This window comes from Hemitrygon akajei, chromosome 21 (assembly GCF_048418815.1).
Source record: "Hemitrygon akajei chromosome 21, sHemAka1.3, whole genome shotgun sequence".
Lineage (NCBI taxonomy): Eukaryota > Metazoa > Chordata > Chondrichthyes > Myliobatiformes > Dasyatidae > Hemitrygon > Hemitrygon akajei.
In genome coordinates this window covers 717079-737709 of record NC_133144.1, presented here as the reverse complement: position 1 = coordinate 737709, position 20631 = coordinate 717079, and the positions used below count along the sequence as shown (strand labels likewise).

General features: G+C 45.4%; 2 protein-coding genes across 3 annotated transcripts in view; one reads left to right on the top strand and one right to left on the bottom strand.

Annotated features, from left to right (window-relative positions):
• Window positions 1–7831, top strand: part of snx33 (sorting nexin 33) — a 154183-nt gene extending 146352 nt beyond the window's left edge. Inside the window, exon 2 of the mRNA XM_073024697.1 lies at window positions 6801–7831. Coding sequence (XP_072880798.1) covers window positions 6801–6823 — 23 coding nt within the window. The 3' untranslated portion in view covers window positions 6824–7831. The remainder of the gene's footprint in view (window positions 1–6800) is intronic.
• The window catches only part of LOC140714035 (chondroitin sulfate proteoglycan 4-like), a 192681-nt gene that overhangs the window by 33182 nt on the left and 138868 nt on the right, over window positions 1–20631 (bottom strand). For both annotated transcript variants that reach the window (XM_073024695.1, XM_073024694.1), the window contains exons 4-6: window positions 14727–15188; window positions 13199–13375; window positions 917–1115 (exon numbers count right to left, since the gene is read on the bottom strand). In XM_073024695.1, coding sequence (XP_072880796.1) covers window positions 917–1115; window positions 13199–13375; window positions 14727–15188 — 838 coding nt within the window. The remainder of the gene's footprint in view (window positions 1–916; window positions 1116–13198; window positions 13376–14726; window positions 15189–20631) is intronic.

The window sequence follows — 20631 nt, the reverse complement described above, 5'->3', positions numbered from 1 at the left end:
GGGTCAGCCATTGAATTGTGCAGCAGGCTGAATGGGCCAAAAGGCCTATTTCTGCTCCAATTTCTTAAGCTCTTATGTTACAGTCCAGTTTTAGTTGTGCATGTAAGTGAGTTAGATGGTAACATTAGGACTTGGGAAAGGCAGACGGAGCATTGCAAAAGTAAAGGGGTTCTTCATCTGTCCAGGATTGTTTAAGCAATGTATCTGGGACAGGATCGGGGCTTGGTTCAAACTCATCAGCATATCCAATGAAACAGATGGGACCTTCCTTTAGAAACTCAGTTTGGACTCCAGTACAAAAATGCTAAAACAGATTTTCAAATAGAATTACTTCACATTAGATTCCTTCCTTACACCGGTTAGAGATGATTTTAAGTCAGGTGAGACCACATATGGAGTATAGCGTCCCAGTCCTCCAAACTACAGAAAAATATCCTTGTGACAGAGGGAGTGCAGTAATTCATTCTGTGAATGGTGGGCTTGATTTAACAGACTGTGTCTGTGCTGTCTACAGCTTGGAAGGATGAGGGGAAGGTGTTTCAGGCACTGGTGGGGTAGATGTGGGGATGGTTTAGAAACAGGGCTTACTGTCTGATAATAGGGTCACTTATCAGGATGAAGATCAGCACGAAAGTTCTTATCCTGCAGGGTAATGAATCTGGAATTCTCAGCACGGAAGTAGGGCTTGATCCGAAACTGTAATCTGTTCCATCTGTTGGATTGAGGATTTTCTCTCCATGTTGGCACAGAACCAGGACCAGGAAATTTCAAGAAGACAGTGTGCTTCCCAACCCTGCCAGCCTGACTTTAAAATGGAGGAACACTATTGTATCCCACATCTCTGCACCGGGTCACTGGGAACGTTGACTACGCTGGTTATGGGGCACACTGTTAGGTGAGCTTAGGACTGCCTTACCATGGTGTACAAAGGTGACCAGCCCTGCATTGATCTCAGCCTGTGTGAACTCCACGACGCTGTCAGTAAGGTCGGGCTGCAGGGCCACATGCCCATTAGATGGGGGTCTGATGGAATAAACTAGTTCATCTGCAGGGCTGTCAGCATCCTCTGTGTACAGGAAATCCAAGGAAATCTCAGCAGAACTGTCTTCCCACATCTAGGAAAAGCAATAAAATATAGTCACACTCTCTCCATTTGGTATTTCTGCCTCCACCCCTGAGAGAGAGAGAGAGAGAGAGAGAGACACACACACACACACACACACACACACACACACACACACACACACACACACACACACACACACACACACACACACACACACACACACACACACACACACACACACGCCAGGAATCGGCCATCTGGCCCGTCGAGCCTGTTCCGCCATTCAATAAGATCATGGCTGATCTGGCCATGGACTCATCTCCACCCACCTGCCTTTTACGCATAACCCTTAATTCCCCAACTATGCAAAAATCTATCCACCCTTGTCTTAGGTATATTTACTGAGGTAGCCTCCACTGCTTCATTGGGCAGCAAATTCCACAGATTCACCACTCTCTGGGAAAAGCAATTTCTCCTCATCTCCACCCTAAATCTACTCCCCTGAATCTTGAGGCTATGTCCCCTAGTTCTAGTCTCACCTATCAGTGGAAACAACTTTTCTGCCTCTATCTTATCTATCCCTTTCATAATTTTATGTTTCTATAAGATCTCCTCTCATTCTTCTGAATTCCAGTGAGAACCTCCAAAGCCAGTATATCCTTCCTCAAGTAAGGAGACCAGATTTGCACACAGTACTCCAGGTACAGCCTCACCAGTACCCTGTACAGTTGCAGTATAACCTCCCTGCTCTTAAATTCAATCCCTTTAGTAATGAAGGCCAATATCCAATCTGCTTTCTTGATAGCCTGCAAACCAACCTTTTGTGATTCATGCACAAGCACTCCCAAGTCCTTCTGCACAGCAGCATGCTGCAATCTTTTACCATTTAAATAATAATCTGCTCTTACATTTTTATTTCCAAAGTGGATGACCTCGCACTTACCAACATTGTACTCCATCTGCCAGACCCTTGCCCACTCACTTAACCCATCTTTATCTCTCTGCAGACTCTCCTTATCTTCTGCACAATTTGTTTTTCCACTCAATTTACTGTAATCAGCAAACTTATATACACTACACTTGGTCTCCTCTTCCAGATCGTTAATGTATATCATGAACAGTTGCCGGCCCAGCACCAACCCTGCAGCACACCGCTCACCACTGATTGCCAACCAAAGCAACACCCAAATATCCCAACTCACTGCTTCTCACTGCTTCTGTACCTCCTTCCTGATGGCAGCAGCGAGAGAGCGTGACCTGGTTAGTGGGGTCCCCGATGATGGGTGCTGCTTCTCACTGCTCACTCCTTCCTGATGGCAGCAGCAAGAGAGTGTGACCTGGTTAGTGGGGTCCCCGATGATGGGTGCTGCTTTCTCACTGCTCACTGCTTCCTGATGGCAGCAGCAAGAGAGTGTGACCTGGTTAGTGGGGTCCCCGATGATGGGTGCTGCTTCTCTGCAACAGCGCTCCATGTAGATGTGCTCAGTGGTTTACCCGTGATGGACTGGGTCATATCAACTATTTTTGTAGGATTTTCCATTCAGGGGCATTGGTGTTTCCATACCAGCTGTGATACACTCTCCACTACAGATCTATAGAAGTTTGTTAAAGTTTTACATGCCATGCCAGATCTTCACAAACCTCTAAGGAAGTAGAGGTGCTGCTGTGCTTTCTTCGCAATTGTATTTCGGTGCTGGGCCCCGGACACATTCTCTGAAATGGTAATTTTCTATTTCATGTACAGGCGACGTTATACCTATACCAGGCTGTCACAGCTTTCCCTGCTGGGCCTATCACTTGTCCCAGAACAGGTTTGATCCGATTGGTGTTGGTCTCTGACAGAATCTTGTAATTCAGAGTGATATGGGTCTCCAATTCCAGGCTTCAGTCTTCTCCCCCTTCTTCCTTGTGGATTCTGATATGTTGACATCCAGAAATTTCTAGCAGGACTCCAGGACACACTGGGCAGAATCACCTCCTCCCACCCCCCAGGCTATGTGGAATTCCCCCCCCCCCCCCCCCCACACACACACTGCATATTGTCTCATTGCTAACGTAATAAAGAGAAAGGAGGTTGGGGGCAATGAGAAATCTATTTCATGCCCAGTGCTTTGAGAAGGACTTGGTAAGCAGAGACCCAGAGCTGCTGGTTGTCTGATACATCAAAGCACAGCAACTCTTAACACACCTGCCACCGATATACTCTGTCACCACCGTCGATAGAGTACGAGTGCAGGGAGGTGTTCAAACAGCTGACCCTCCAGTCAGCAGTAGCTGCACAGATCATCTGACAGGAATAATAATACGGTCAGCTGGGTTCCAGCATTAAAATAAATAGGTAAAAACTCTCTTCTGTGATGCAACAACTTTTGTGTACTACCTAAGGAAATGGAATCTTCTGAGATACACAAGAACTTCTGGGTCCAATGAAGTATAAATGAATCATTACTGAATAGACAATAATTAATGGACAAAGTATACTGTGACAATATTAAGTGGCTCAATGCTGTTCTGGAACAGTAACTATTTCCCATGCAAGTATTAGACAATAGATATCCTATTGGAGTCAGCACATGGGCAGAGTTGGAGGGCGGCAGGGGGAGCAGTGAGAGAGAGTTTCACTGAACTCCTGTCAAATGGAAGACTTAAACTTCCTCAGGGTAGGCATCCCGAGAAGAGACCGCAGAGTAGTAATCAAATCACAAACTAGAGAAAATCTGCAGATGCTAGAAATCCAAGCAACACACACAAGATGCTGGAGGAATTCATCAGGCTCAGCAGCTCAGCTTTTTCTCTCCAGTCCTGCCGAAGGGTTTCAGCCTGAAACATCGACTGTACTCTTTTCCCTAGGTGCTGCCTGGCCTGCGAGTTCCTCCACCATTTTGTGTGTGTTGCTCAGATTTCCAGCATCTGCAGATTCTCGCTTGTCTGTGATCCTATTGGAGTATCAGTCAGAATTATGTTTCCATTATGTTAATTCCCAGATGAACATTGATTAATAACACTGGGTCATAAAGCATAGAAAGAGACCCTGTGACCTATCAAGGCTGAACTGGCCCCCGTCCACTCATTTACCCAATTCCTACATCTCTCCTGAACTGCAAGGTACCTGACCGCGTCTCTACAAAGGACTGTGAGGACTGCTGATGATGCGTGCCCTTCAGTCCTGGTAAACCAACTCCGCATCCTCTCTAAAGCTTCCACATCCTTCCTCTAATGAGTCAGCCAGAAATGAACATAACATTCCAAGTGCGGTCTAACCATAGGAAAACAGCATCTATCTACGTGAAACACCATCCATCCTCACACCCAGGCCATGCTCTTTTCTCACTGCTGCCATCAGGTAGAAGGTACAGGCATCCTGGGACTCGCAAACAGATTAAAATAGTGGAAAACAGAAATAATATTTAAAAAGTGTGGTAGTGTTCATGGGTTCACTGTCCATTAAGGAAAGGTATGGCAGAGGGGAAGAAGCTGTTCCTGAATCGCTGAGTGTGTGCCTTCAAGCTTCTGTAATTCCTTCCTGATGGTAACAATGAGAAGAGGGCATGCCCTGGGTGCTGGGGGTCCTTAGTAATAGAAGCCACCTTTCTGAGGCGCTGCTCCTTGAAGATGTCTTGGATACTATGGATGCTGGTACCCAAGATGGATCTTACTAATTTTACAACTTTCAGCAGCTTCTTTCGGTCCTGTGCAGTAGTCCCCCCCCTCCCCTCCACCAGACAGTGATGCAGCCCATCAGAATGCTCTCCACGGTACATCTACAGAAGTGTTAGAGTGTTTTAGGTGAAAAACCAAATCTCTGCAACCTCCTAATGAAATATATCTGCTGTCTTGCCCTCTTTATAGCTGCATCGATATGTTGGGACCAGGTTAGATCCTCAAAGACCTTGACACCCAGGAACTTGAAACTGCTCACTCTCTCCACTTCTGATCCCTCTGTGAGGATTAGTATGTGTTCCCTCGTCTTACCCTTCCAGAAGTCCACCATCAGCTCTTTCATCTCACTGATGTTGAGTGCCAGGTTGTTGCTGTGACACCATTCCACTAGTTGGCATATCTCACTCCTGTACCCCCTCTCATCACCACCTGAGATTCCACCAACAATGGTTGTATTGTCAGCAAATTTATAGATGGTATTTGAGCTGTGCCTAGCCACACAGTCATGTGTATACAGAGAGTAGAGCAGTGGGCTAAGCACACACCCCTGAGGTGCGCCAATGTTGAACGTCAGCGAGGAGGATATGTTATCACCAATCCACACAGACTGTGATCTTCTGATTAGGATGCCGAGGATCCAATTGCAGAGGGAGGTACAGAGGCCCAGGTTCTGTGGTTTATCGATCAGGACTGTGGAAATGATGGTGCTAAACTCTGAGCTATAGTCAACAAACAGCATCCTAATATAGATGTTTGTCTTGTCCAGGTGATCTAAGGCTGTATCCAGAGCCATTGAGACGGTCCTTCCTGGCCACACCATCCTCAATGGTCAATCACCAACTGTGTCCTTGGTGGTCAATCCCAATCTCAGTGCCCCTGGGGGACCACACCACCCCCTGGGGTCAATCCTGGCTACACCATCCGCAATGGTCAGTCCCAGCCACACTACCCCTGGATGGACAGTACCTGTTATATTGCCCTTGGTGACCACATTCCAACCACATTCATAAAAAAACAAGAAATTATAATGATTAGGTCACTTAAACCTGCCCCAGTGGTCAATATTCAGGTCTTATCTCCCCCTCTGTGCCAATACCCCATACCCCTCAGTTCCAGAATTATTCACTAATTTATCAATGTCATCCTTAAATATTTCCAATGATCAGGCCTTTTCCCTCCAGTTACTGCTGCTCAATGCTGCCACCCAGTGGCCTCCCCTCAGACGCAAATACAAAAAGACACCCTTCATCAAGGTTTTGCGTGTGTTGCTCAAGATTTCTAGCACCTGCTGAATCTCTTGTGTCTACAAAAAGTCAAGCATGTTTTATATTTTCTATTAGCACACAAAAATATACTGGAGGAACTCAGCAGGTCAGGCTGCATCTACGAAGGGAGATATTTCAAACAAAGACCTTACAGTACATGAGCATGAAGGGTCTCAGCCCGAAGCATTGACTGTTTATTCCTCTCCATCAATGCTGCCCGACCTGCTGAATTCCTCCAGCATTTTGTGTGTTACTCTGGATTTCCGGCATCTGCAGAATTGATTTCCTATCAATTCCCCACCACCTGTTAGAGTCACCTAATGCACAGACACTCCTGTTTCTACTGTCACTTTATGGACATACAATCAATCTTTGTAAGCTACTTGATGTATTTATATTTATTGTGTTTCTTATTATTATTGTGTTATTTATCTTTTGTGTCTTTTCATGCTGCTTTGAATCCAGGCTAACAAGTATTTTGTTCTCATTTACACTTGAGTGCTGAAAATGACATTAAACAATCTTGAATCTTGAATTCTGCTAGATTAATAAACCTGAAATTCCCAAAAGATTTTAAAAGTTTTGAACTGGACATATATTGACATTTATTCAGATAGATTTATCTGCAATACCCTTATTTAAGACCATGCACGAGTTATGATGTTGGATATCTTATTTTCTGCAGAGTTTCTCAAAATGGAATTAAGCATTCCTTTGATTACATTGTACAATTGAGTACAATTGTACATTTTTGCTGTTTAAAATAAAAATTCAATTGACTAAGTCAGGCTTGTTGAATTATCCAATAGGGTTTGTCTTGGGAACATTCTAGTGAAGGTGGTGGGAAACAGAGCGGGATCGAGGAAGGAGAAAGAAGAAGAATGGAAATGGACAATGAACACAACAGAAAAACACGGTGAGACGCTCACTGAGCCTACTCGGAAGGACAGATACTGCTGTCAGAAAATCCTCCTGCAGGCAATGGTCTCACGGAGAATGTGCAGATAACTTTAGTTAGTTAGCTCACGACATTGGAGAAAGTTCGACACCTTTTCCATGGATGTGGCATGGATATTTACTTATGTTTCACCTGGAATGGGTTTTCAGGCAAAACTGTTTCAGCACTATGAATAAACAAAGTGAAGCAAACTAGATTGACTACGCAACAATGAGCTCCAACCATTATGTGCACATGTTGGGGAGGCAGCATTAAGAAGAGGGACACCTCACGTCTTAATAAGCTGGTAAGGAAGGCGGGCTCTGTCGTGGGCAAAGTACTGGAGAGTATAACATCGGTAGCAGAGCGAAGGGCGCTGAGTAGGCTAAGGTCAATTATGGAAAACCCTGAACATCCTCTACATAGCACCATCCAGAGACAGAGAAGCAGTTTCAGTGACAGGTTACTATCGATGCAATGCTCCTCAGACAGGATGAAGAGATCATTACTCCCCAATGCCATTCGGCTTTACAATTCAACCGCCAGGAGTAAGATATGTTAAAGTGCCGGGGTTAGGACTGAGCTTAAGTTACCATTCAACGTATTTTAGTAAACTATTTAAGAACTTTTTAAAAGCTATTTATTAATGCTTTTTGAGAGGGTGATTTTAGATGCATATCATATTTATACTGAGTGAAGTATTGTATGTAACTAGTTTTGCTACAATAAGTGTATGGGACATTGGAAAAAATGTTGAATTTCCCCATGGGGATGAATAAAGTATCTATCTATCTATCTATATATATAGATCATGGGCCCTTTTCTTTATTTTGTATTATATAGTATTATTGCGTTTGTAATATTTAAAATATTTTGTCAATACAATTTGAATTGAAGTTTATACTGGTGTGAATTGAAGTATTGCTTCCTGGTTAACAGTAAATTTGCATGGGTGTGTCGGTATTCATACAAGTAGCAGGACTACTTTCTCTTAAAGGAACATTCTAAGTGTTATGTTTGCTTTCACCCAAATCATATTCACCCTAGACGTGTTTATTTATTGGAAGTAGCCTTCTCATCATTATTCCTCATTCTTTGTAGAGTTATGTTGTTGGTAGGCTGAACTCACAGTAATAGTTAACTCATTACAAACCTACGGTGAGAGAGTTACATAACAAAGTTAACAGCAAGCATTCATGATGGTCAGCTGCATATGGTTGCAACCTCAAACATTTACAAGAGGAAGAGTTGGGTGATTTTGCAACAGTTCTCTCAGGCCCAGGTTTTGGGGAATCAGACACTCAACCACCCGTGTTGGCTGAAGGATATTTCAGTTGCCCAGTCCTTCCTGGCTCTATTGAAGTGCAATGCCCTCATCACACAGGCCTGCACATCCTTCACATTCAGTTGCCTATATCCAGTTCCCCTTTGAACGCCGCAGCGCGTTCCAATCCCCAACCTCTCACCACAGAAAGATTTCCCACATGTCATTTCTCTCAGCTGTGGGACAGACCAAGCCTCCATTCCTTGGGGTCACTTGCTGTGGACACTGGGGAAGGACGTGCTGGAGCTGGCTGGGCTTGGTGCTGCCCTCCAGTGTTCGCTCAATGGAAAACAGGCTGGATTGCTTTCATCTGTGGCTTTGCTTGCTTGAGATGAGGAACTGCTGCAGACTTGCTCTTGCAGAAACATGGTTCCTGGACAATATCCAGGTACCATCAATCTACCGGCCATGACACTCAGGGACTTGGACTCTATTGTTTTTTAAATATATTTCTTCCCACTGCATGCTGGTTTTTGCTATCATAACTGTTGTGACTGCTGATACTGCGTTTTGCACTATGGCCCTGGAGGAATGCTGTTTCGTTTGACTGTATTCATGAACTAAAACTTAAACATGAAATTATTTCACTTGTGGCTGCCTTGTTCCCGTCCTCCATTCCCCTAGTGTAGTGGTCACCAACCTTTTTAAGCCCAAGATCCCCTACCTCAGCCTTAGTGAAAGGCAACATCGACTCCAAATCGATTAGTCACACGCATGCGCACCGGGGCTGAAAAGACCGGAAGTAAAACCCCGCAACCCAGAAGTAGAAATAATATATGAACACCAGGGGTCACCACCCTTTTTTACACAACGGACCGGTTTAATATTGACAATATTCTTGCCGACAGGGGGGGGGTGGGTGGTGTGGGTGTTAAACGCGACGGGAATACAGCGATACTCGAAGCAGGTTTCTTACGTCCAGTCTATTCCGCAATTTAGTTGATGTGACTCTCAGCTGCTGTCCCGCTTGCTCATGTTTTTTCTGCTGGAAAAAAACTCAACGAGTTTGTCTTTCAGTGTGGGGTGCTTGGACTCAGGGTACCGAAGCAGTTTTGAGGGCTTCATTGCCTCATTAGACAGCCTCCGGGCCCAAACCCCAACCTTCCGCCCGCTCGCCACCTTGGCCAGGTGCATCTGTTCCCGTACCGGGGCCATGGTGATTGCAGACTGGAGAGAGCGACCGACCGAGCAAGGAGTGCGTTAGGATGCGCGCCCACCCCCCCCCCCCCCTGTAGGGTCTATCGGCTGACAAAAGTTTGTTTCAGTAGATCGCAGCGAGATAGCTGCTCTGCTGCTTATGAAACCCTGAGCCCGAATGAGGTCTGTGAATATTTTAGCACCAGGTTCCCATGAACATTCGGTGTGCTGAACAGGTTCAGAGGCGGCGCCCGTCTGTCCGCGCTCCAGGCTGGTAGCAACAGCACTTCCCACGAGGCCAACCAATGATCCCTGACACGCTTGGGTAATGACCTCGTGTGTGTTCAAGTTCAACAGTGGGCGTGACAGGGAATGAGGAAAGGTGCAGCTAACTCATATCGTTTCCTCACTGCCTGGTGGTTGGGGACACTAAAGTACACTGTGTAGTGCGGGGGAGCTACACGCATGCACACTGGGCAGAAAGAACAGAACTAAAACCCCGCAACCCGGAAATAATCTCTCAACAGTATTTGTGTATTTCTTTTTCTTTTTCTTTCGGGATCTACTGGGAAAGTCTCCAAGATCGACTAGTCGATCATGATCGATGGGTTGGCGACCACTACCCTAGCACATGGCCCCTCTGTCGATGGGGACACCCTCTCTCTTCTCTGCATATATTCTTCAGGAAATTAAATCCATCTCTCAGGTCCCTGGCCACCCCTCATCTCCCATTCTACATCCTCCCTAAAGACTTCAAAGTTTTCTGTAAGTGGACATAGCAATTCAGGATTTAAAGGTTAGCGTGTGAGGCAGGAGGTAATGGGAATCAATGAAGGGACTTGGAGACAAAGGAAAAGAGTTTTCTATACACTCAGTGGTAAAGGAGTGGAACCTGGTGTGGTCTTCTGCTGCTGTAGCCCATCCACTTCAAGGTTCAATGTGTTGTGTGTTCAGAGATGCTCTTCTGCGCACCACTGTTGTAGCGTTTGATTATTTGAGCTACCATTGCCTCTGTCAGTTTGAACCAGTCTGCCCATTCTCCTCTGACCTCTCGCATTAACAAGACATTTTCACCCACAGAACTGCCACTCACTGGACTCTTCTTTCTCGCACCATTCTCTGTAAACTCTAGAGACTGTTTTGAATGAAAATCCCAGGAGATCGGCAGTTTCTCAAGTCATGTCAAATTTATTGTCGTTTTGACCATAAACTGCTGGTACAATACACAGTAAAAATGAAAAAATGTTCCTCCAGGACCTTGGTGTACATGAAACAACACAAAACTACACTAGACTATGTGAGACAGCACAAGGCTACACTAGACTACTGAGATACTCAAACCACCCTGTCTGGCACCAACAATCATTCCACGGTCAAATTCACATTTCTTCCCCATTCTGATATCTGCTCTGAACAACTGAACCTCTTGACTATGCCTCCATGTGTTTATGCTTTGAGTTGCTGCTACATGATTGGCTGATTAGATAGTTACAATAACAAGCAGACGCTAAGGTGTATCTAATTAAGTGGCCACCGAGTGTATTTTAATTAACATTATCCTTCCAATGATTATTACAGAATCCAGTAATGAGGATCTGAAAGCAGAACTGCGAAATCATCCAACCCTTCCTCCTTCTGTTCAGATCGTCAGCAGACTTTGTTTGGACCCCATCCGGCTGGGGTGCTGCAGTAACATGGCAGTTAGTGCGATACTATTACCGATGGGGGTCCAATTCCAGAGGGTCCAATTCCAGAGGGTCCAATTCCAGGGGGTCCGATTCCAGAGGGTCCGATTCCAGAGGGTCCGATTCCAGGGGGTCCGATTCCAGAGGGTCCAATTCCAGAGGGTCCAATTCCAGGGGGTCCGATTCCAGAGGGTCCAATTCCAGAGGGTCCAATTCCAGGGGGTCCGATTCCAGAGGGTCCAATTCCAGGGGGTCCGATTCCAGAGGGTCCGATTCCAGAGGGTCCGATTCCAGAGGGTCCAATTCCAGAGGGTCCAATTCCAGAGGGTCCAATTCCAGAGGGTCCGATTCCAGAGGGTCCAATTCCAGAGGGTCCAATTCCAGAGGGTCCGATTCCAGAGGGTCCAATTACAGAGGGTCCAATTCCAGAGGGTCCGATTCCAGAGGGTCCAATTCCAGGGGGTCCAATTCCAGAGGGTCCGATTCCAGAGGGTCCAATTCCAGAGGGTCCAATTCCAGAGGGTCCAATTCCAGAGGGTCCGATTCCAGAGGGTCCAATTCCAGAGGGTCCAATTCCAGAGGGTCCGATTCCAGAGGGTCCAATTCCAGAGGGTCCGATTCCAGAGGGTCCAATTCCAGAGGGTCCAATTCCAGAGGGTCTGATTACAGGGGGTCCGATTCCAGAGGGTCCAATTCCAGAGGGTCCAATTCCAGAGGGTCCAATTCCAGAGGGTCCAGCACCCTCTGTGAGGAGTTTGTACATTCTGCATTGCTTCACCTCGGTGCTCAGGTTTCCTCCCACATTCCAAAGATATACCCGTTGGTAGGTTAATTGGTTACTTAAATTGTCCTGTGATTAGGCGAGGGCTAAATTGATGGGTTGCTGGGGATGTGGCTCGTTGGCTGGAAGGACCTGCTCCATGTAGTTTCTCTAAATAAATAATAAAAACTAAGTTCTCATTAACCAGTGAGGTCAATGTGGGAGCGGAGACCAAAAGTAAAGAATGGTTACTGTTGTTTATCTAATATTTCAAGGGATTCAAAGTACATTTATTATCAAAGAATGTATAAATTATACAACCTTGAGATTCACTTGCTTACAAGCAGTCAGAAAGGAAGAAATCCGAAAGAACCCAATTTAAAAAAGACCAGCACCCAATGCACAGAGAAAAAGAAACAAACACAAATCACGTGAACCATAGAAGCAAGCAACAGCATGCTGAGCCAAACTGAGTCCACAGACCCGGAGTCTGGAGCAGCTGGAGTCGCCCAAAGCCTTGGTCTCAGTTCAGCACACAGCAGGGCAAATCTCCACAAATCTCACAGACACAAAGCACACATCAGCCAGAGCAATCTTACATCCTCAGCAACACAGAGAGAGGAGTGAACATTGCGGAAGAGTGAGCGGAATCGACCTGACCCTCACCTCTGGTCCCAACACCCTGCCTTTTCAGTCTATCAGCCAAACACTGGGTCGGTCCCCCACACCAGGACCTGGGCCCCGCTGCATCAATACCCTCTGGGCTTGTAACCCACTGCCCAGCCCAAGCCCGTTCTTGACCTCTTCAAATCGGCTCAGCACTTAGATCAATCCACTCTCGCTCCCAATGGACTACAAAACTCCTCCACACCGACTCCTCTCCAATTTGCTCGTTCCAACTCCATCTCTAAGTTGGTATTGATTTTGACCATGCCTCAACCTCACTTCTCCTCAGCCATGTCATGCTCCAACTTTGCATCGCACCACCATTGCTTGACCCTTGAGTCAGCCTTGTTTGTCCTTGCCCTTTCATTGTTTGCGGAGATAGTTTACCACAGAAATGTGTTATTAATAAAGTACTGAGTTGTATTTCATGCCTTATTGACCACCAGTAAGCTGTCACCTGACTTCAGTAGCACCATCTTAAACTGGATGTGTTTCAGTAATATTTGAGTAATATTGAAAAATATATTGTTTGATTAAACAGTCTTTGTTGTTTAAGTAATTCATTACTGGTTATATGCAAAGTATGTGAATGGCACCAATTCATATGTGTGCACCTCACTAAAGTAAAACCAAAGTAGAAACATTTCCTGGCTCCTGTGTTTTACTTTCAATTAGAGTCACAAAACATGAACAGTTACCTCCAGCGGAGTGTTAACGGTGATGATAGGCTGCTTGTCATTAACAGGGATCACCGTTACATGGACTGTCATCGCTTCACTCTGTCTGTCAATCTCAGAAGCATTTACAATCACAGTGAAACAATCTGTCACTGTTTCACTGTTGTCATGGAAATAAAACACAGCATCTTCTTTGACCTAAAAACAGGCAGAAAACAGATGTTCAAAAGCAGAATCTTGGAAACAACAGTTAAACAGACACCAAAGAGTTAAAGCAAATGTGTGGTATGGTAGCGCAGCAGCTAGCAATCAGAGTTCAATTCCAGCCACTGTCTGTAAGGAGTCTGTACGTTCTCCCCGTGACCGTGTGGCCTTTCCCCCGAATGCTCCGGTTTCCTCACACATTCCAACGATTATGGGTGGGGTGAGTAAGTTGTGCACTGGAGGCATGGAGATGCTTGTGGGCTGCCCCCAGCACATCCTCCTCCGACACGTTTCACTGTGCACATCAGAGATAAATCTAATCTAATCTAACCTCAGCTATCACAGACCTAGCCACTCCATCACTTGCTGCCATTTTCCACATTGCCAACCATTTTACTGCAGACAATGGACAGGCATCAAACACACGCCTTACCCAACAGAGGGTTGTTAAATAGTCAAACAAAAATCTGAAATAAAAATACAAAGTACTGAAACACTGAGCCAGTGAACGCAGCATCTCCAGATCGTGAGATGTGGATGTGAATGCAGATCATGTGTGCGTTAGCTGTTGCCAACAGCAGAACAGACTGTACGAACAGAGGGAACAAAACTGAGCCAAAATAATGGTAGAAGTGACCACACACAGAAGGAAGGTATGCTAACTGGAAGCTGGGGAATTTGACTGTAATCTGATGTTGTTGCTCAGCCTTGCATTGGGCCTCACTATAATAGTGCAGGAGGCCACAACTGATAGATCAGAGTGAGGGGGATTAAAGATTAGCTTTATTTGTCACATGTACATCAAAGCAAACAGTGAAATGCCATTTGTTCAAATTAATTCAGTGAGGGTGTGCTGGGGGCAGCCCACAAGCATCTCCAGGCTTCTGGCACCAACAGTGCATGCCCACAACTCACTAACGTATGTATTTGGAACGTGGGAGGAAACCGGAGCACCTGGAGGAAACCCACACTGTTACAGGAGAACGTACAAACTCCTTACAGACAGCAGTGGTGATAGCAGGTGGTGTAAGGCATTGTGCTATCTTGCTACTCAGCACAGTATGTACCTCGTGTTTACTCGGGCCATCGACACAAATAAACAGAGAAATACCCACACCAGCATTTCCAGACAGAGCAGGTCCCAGTGAAGTCCAGAGGCAACCACAGAGTTGGGTACAATTATAATGTTTAAAAGACATTTTGAAAGGTATGTGATTAGAAAAGATCAGACGGATATGGGCCAAACACCAGCAAATGGGACTGACTCAGACAGACATGTTTCTCGACAACATATCCACATACGTGTGAATCCTCATCCATGATTAGAACAACCAGCCAACCTTACCTCCTTCATACTGAAAACTGAAAGGCTGTCTTCAGGAAGCCCTTGGTACCCGATCCTGCCATGTTCCGGGGGTTTTGTAATGTAAAATCGAAAATTGGAGGAGTGTAGGTAATTGGGAATATTGAGGATGTCCTCACCGAGGAAATGTTCACCTCCCTCTCTCACCGAGATGTTCTGAGTTTCCAAGGAAATGAGATCAGGGATGATATCTATCACAACTGTTAGACCATCCACTGACTTAAATCCATTGGATACTTCCAGAGTGAAAGCATCCCCCTGAGGGTTGAGTCTGTGATTAATGTACTGGACTCTGTCTCCATTTATATCATCCTGGGAAAATGAGATGAGGGGTTTCTGCTGGGCAGCTCTCGAGCTGTCGGTGACCATGGCTAGATGTCCATAAGCAGGAGGAACCTTCACAGAGTAGATCAGGTCTGATGGAAGACTGGCATCATGAGTTACCTGTCCAGGGGATCACAATAAACAGACACATTATCGGAAAATGCTGAAGAGTACTTGCTAATTCAGTTATCACCAGGTAACTAACTTAGCCAATCACAGAAGACTCTGACTGCTTTCGCCATTGCCTGGAATGGAGGCTCTGACGCACAGGATTGAAGGAGATTGCAGAGGGTTGTAGGCTCAGCCAGATCCATCATGGGCACAACCCTCCCCACCACTGAGAATGTCATTAAGAGATGGTGCTTTGAGGAGGCAGAATCTATCATGAAGGAGCCTCACCATTCAGGACATGCCCCCTTCTCATTACTACCATCAGGGAGGAGGTACAGGTGCTCAAAGACCCAAAATATTTTAGGAACAGCTTCTTCCCGTTGACCATCAGATTTCTGAATGGTCCATGAACCATGAACAACCCATTCTGCTCTTGCACCATTTATTCCGTTACTGAAACCCATTGGGATTTTTTAATGTCTTGCTGCCACAAAACAACAAATTTCATGACGTGTAAACATGATTCTGATTCTAATTCTGATCTAAAGAACCTGATCGCACGATCCGTTCTGAAATCATAGGATTTGTTCTTCAGCCTGGCAGGAATCTGCTACAAGATTCAGGGGACAGTTTTTCGGAGTTTAAAAGCACTTGACATGATGAAGATATTTGCTCAGATCCAGAATGATGTAGTACACAACAAATTTCACAAGATATGTTAGTGATATTAAACCTGTTTCCCATTCTGAAAATTCACTGAACAATTACACATATACAGGTGACTATATAAAAATTATAAGCATAGCGAAGCTATACTATAAGAAAAATACTATGGTGTAAATCAACATTTCTTCAGTCAGAAAAAGACAGATTGTACAGATGTCTGCAGATCTACAGTCTCCTTTGTGTCTCCATGTAGCAGTGAAATTTGTCATCATTACCTGCCTTCCCTGGGAGTTGGTCCCTGAGATCTGAAAAAGGTCCACGATTTCCAGGATCTCTCAGTGAGCTTGCACATTAACAATGTTTTCAGTGACTGGGTAACTCCTTCCCCTTCAATGTACAATCTGCAGTAGACCGGAATGGGATGGAGTCCATCATTAAGGACCACCACCACCCAGGACCTGCTCTCTTCTCACTGCTGCCATCAGGAAGGAGGTACAGGAGCCTCAGGACCCACAATGCCAGACTTGGGAAAAGTTCTACCCCTCAACTATTACACTCTTGAACCAAAGTGGATAACTTCACTCAACTTCACTTGCCCCATCATTGAATGTTCCCACAACCAATGGGCTCACTTTCAAGGACTCTTCATCTCATGTTCTTGATACTTATTGCTTATTTATTTGCACAGTTTATTGTCTTTTGCATTCTGGTTGAACATCTAAGTTGGTGCATGTGGTCTTTCATTGATTCTATGATAGTTATTATTATTTCAATATATTGAGTATGCCTACAAGAAAATGAATCTCAGAGTTGTATATGGTGACATATATTTGCACACTGATAAATTTACTTTTAAATTTGAAATCTTATACTGCAACACTGAAACAAACTATAGATAGCAAACTATCTCCAGTACTCAGGGAACGAGGAAGAGAAGTGTGATGTGGTTGGAAGGCCAAAACGGGATGGAATTATGATGGGATTATAACCCATCTGGTCTCACCAATCGCCTTCTAGCTTGTACTTCTTCCCCTCTCCCACATTCTTATTTTGCCATCTTCCCACTTCCTTTCCAATCCTGATGAATGGTCTTGTCCTGTCATAGATGCTGTCTGACCTGCTGAGTTCCTCCAGCATTTTGCGTGCGTTGTTCTGGATTTCCAGCATCTGCAGGATCTCTTGTGTTCATCATTATTATTTTCTGTTTCTTTTCAGGACCCATGCTGAAGGGCCTGTTTCCCTCTAAATTCAGTTAACAGCACAAATATCAACCAACTGGTGCATTTGATATGCTCTATGACTGTATGCCAAATTCACATCGATGGATACCTGCTGCTTCTATCTTATTCACCTTGTAGAAGGTACACAGATACACTTTCCTATACCTGCTTCAACCTTTTTATCTGTCAACCAAGAGAAATTATGGAGAATCTTTCTCGAATCTCTCTGTTCTCATTCTACAACTGCAAATCCTGACCCACCTCATGATGGGTTCACCATATGGCACCATCGAACATCATGACCAAGGGCAACATACTCCAGACGGTTCACAAAACTACTTCTTTCACTACTTTCACTTCTCCTCTTTCTTTCAAATGTGGCTCTGCTCCTGTTGCACCATTTAGGTGGTGTGTTTTCGGGCCGATTGAACTTTGCTGGCTCCGAGGGGGTTCGGTCAGGTTTCAAGTGAAGTGTGCAAGAGCCCATGATCAATTCCATTTCTCCTGATCTCACTGAATGAAGCATCGCGGAAGGTTGAAATCAACAAGAGCAGAGGGCAAGCGGTGTTTGGTGCTGTCTGGCTGCTCTCTCTCCCTCTGGCCCGTGGCTCCCGGAGGAAGGTGCTGGAGTCCTAGGTCTTGGGCAAGGTTTAATCGATGCAGTTTGTGGATGGGACATGATACTTCATGTTACGATATATTTCTGGTTTCTGGTAGCTTCTTTTTTTGTGGCTATTTTGTGTGATTTTGCTTGGGTTGGACTGGCTCTGCAGTCAGCAGATAGCAAAAGGCACGATATTGTATTGAGCTGAACTGAATGTGGCTGGACTCATTCAATGACTTCGTGGTATTCTGCTTTTTGCTCATTTTTCTCTTTGCTGTTGTGCGATTTGTTCTTTTTTTTTGCGCACTGGGTGCTTGATGGCTTTCTTTGGGCTGGTACCATGGTTTTAGACCATAAGATCATAAGGCATTGGAGCAGAATTAGGCCATTTGGCCCATCAAATCTGTTCCTCCATTCAATCATGGCTGACCCTTTTTTCCCTTCCTCAACCCCATTCCTCAGCCTTCTCCCCGTAACCTTTGATGCCATGTCCAATCAAGAACCTTACAATCTCTGCCTTAAATACACCCAACGACCTGGCCTCCACAGCTGCCTGTGGTAATAAATTCCACAAATTCACCATTCTCTGGCTAAAGAAATTTCTCCGCATCGCTATTTTAAATAGACTCCCCTCTGTCCTGAGGCTGTGCCCTCTTATCCTAAACTCCCCCACCATGGAAACATCCTTTCCACATCTACTCTGTCTATGCCTTTCAACTTTCAAAAGGTTTCAATGAGACCCCCTCATCCTTCTAAATTCTAGCAAGTACAGACCCAGAGCTATCAAACATTCCTCATATGATAAACCTTTAATTCCCAGAATCATCCTTGTAAAACTCCTCTGGACCCTCTCCAATGCCAGCACATCTTTTCTTAGATGAGGGGCCCAAAATTGTTCACAATACTCAAGGTGAGGCCTCACCAGTGCCTTATAAAGCCTCAGCATCACATCCCTGCTCTTGTATCCTAGACCTCTTGGAATGAATGTTAACATTGCATTTGCCTTCCTCACCACCGACTCAACCTGCAAATTAACCTTTAGGGTGTTCTGCACAAGGACTCTCAAGTCCTTTTGCATCTCAAATTGCTGTATTTTTCCCTGTTTAGAAAATAGGCTGCGCATTTATTTCTACTAACAAAGTGCATGCCCATACATTTTCCAACATTATTTCATTTGCCACTTTCTTGCCCTTTCTCCTAAACTGTCCAAGTCCTTCTGTAGCCTGTCTATTTCCTCAACACTACCTGCCCCCCCCTTCACCAATCTTCATATCATCGGCAAACCTGGCAACAAAGCCATCTACTCCATCATCTAAATCATTTCTATACGGCATAAAAGGCAACAAAGCCATCTACTCCATCATCTAAATCATTTCTATACGGCATAAAAGGAAGCGGTCCTCACACCAACCCCTGCGGAACACCACTACTCACTGGTAGCCAACCAGAAAAGGTTTATTTTATTCCCATTCATTGCTTCCTGCCAATCAACCAATGCTCTAACCACGTTCATAACTTTCCCGTAATACCATGGGCTCTTAACTTGGTAGGCAGCCTCACATGTGCACCTTGTCAAAGGCCTTCTGAAAGTCCAAATATACAACATCCACTGCATCCCCTTTATCTATCCTACGTGTAATCTCCTCAAAGAATTCCAACTGGTTCGTCAGGCAGGATGTTCCTTAAAGGAAACAATGCTGACGTTGTCCTAACAACACACACAAAATGCTGGTGGAACACAGCAGGCCAGGCAGCATCTATAGGGAGAAGCACTGTCGACGTTTCGGGCTGAGACCCTTCGTCAGGACTAACTGAAAGGAAAAATAGTAAGAGATTTGAAAGTAGTGGGGGGAGGGGGAAATGCGAAATGATAGGAGAAGACCGGAGGGGGTGGGAGGAAACTAAGAGCTGGAAAGGTGATTGGCAAAAGTGATACAGAGCTGGAGAAGGGAAAGGATCATGGGACGGGAGGCCTAGGGAGAAAGAAAGAGGGAGGGGAGCACCAGAGGGAGATGGAGAACAGTCAGAGTGATGGGCAGAGAGAGAGAGAAAAAAACAAACAACTAAATATGTCAGGGATGGGGTAAGAAGGGGAGGAGGGGCATTAACGGAAGTTAGAGAAGTCAACGTTCATGCCATCAGGTTGGAGGCTACCCAGCCGGTATATAAGGTGTTGTTCCTCCAACCTGAGTGTGGATTCATCTTGACAGTAGAGGATTACAGTAGATGGACAGACATATCAGAATGGGAATGGGATGTGGAATTAAAATGTGTGGCCACTGGGAGATCCTGCTTTCTCTGGCGGACCGAGCATAGGTGTTCCGCGAAACGGTCTCCCAGTCTGCGTCAGGTCTCACCAATATATAAAAGGCCACACCGGGAGCACCGGACGCAGTATACCACACCAGCCGACTCACAGGTGAAGTGTCGCCTCACCTGGAAGGACTGTCTGGGGCCCTGAATGGTGGTGAGGGAGGAAGTGTAAGGGCAGGTGTAGCACTTGTTCCGTTTACAAGGATAAGTGCCAGGATGGAGATCGGTGGGAAGGGATGGGGGAGATGAGTGGACAAGGGAGTCACGTAGGGAGCGATCCCTGCGGAAAGCAGAAAGAGGGGGGGATGGAAAGATGTGCTTGGTGACGTTGTCCTATCTAGTCCTATGTCTATGGGGCCAACTGATTCAATCTCTCATCAGGGTACAGTTCTGCTCCCCCTAGGATCCTCATAAACCTCACTGCACTCGCTCCCTGATAAATCATCCCAACCTCATCCTGCTAACCATGCTGATGTTGCCCTACCTTGTCCTGTGTCACCAAGTACTCCATAACTTCATCCTTAACAATTGACTCCAACATCTTCCCGATCACTGAGGTCAGGCTAACTGGTCTATAGTTTTCTTTCTGCTGCCTTCCTCCTTTCTTAAATAGTGGAGTGACATTTGCAATTTTCCCATTCTCTGGCAT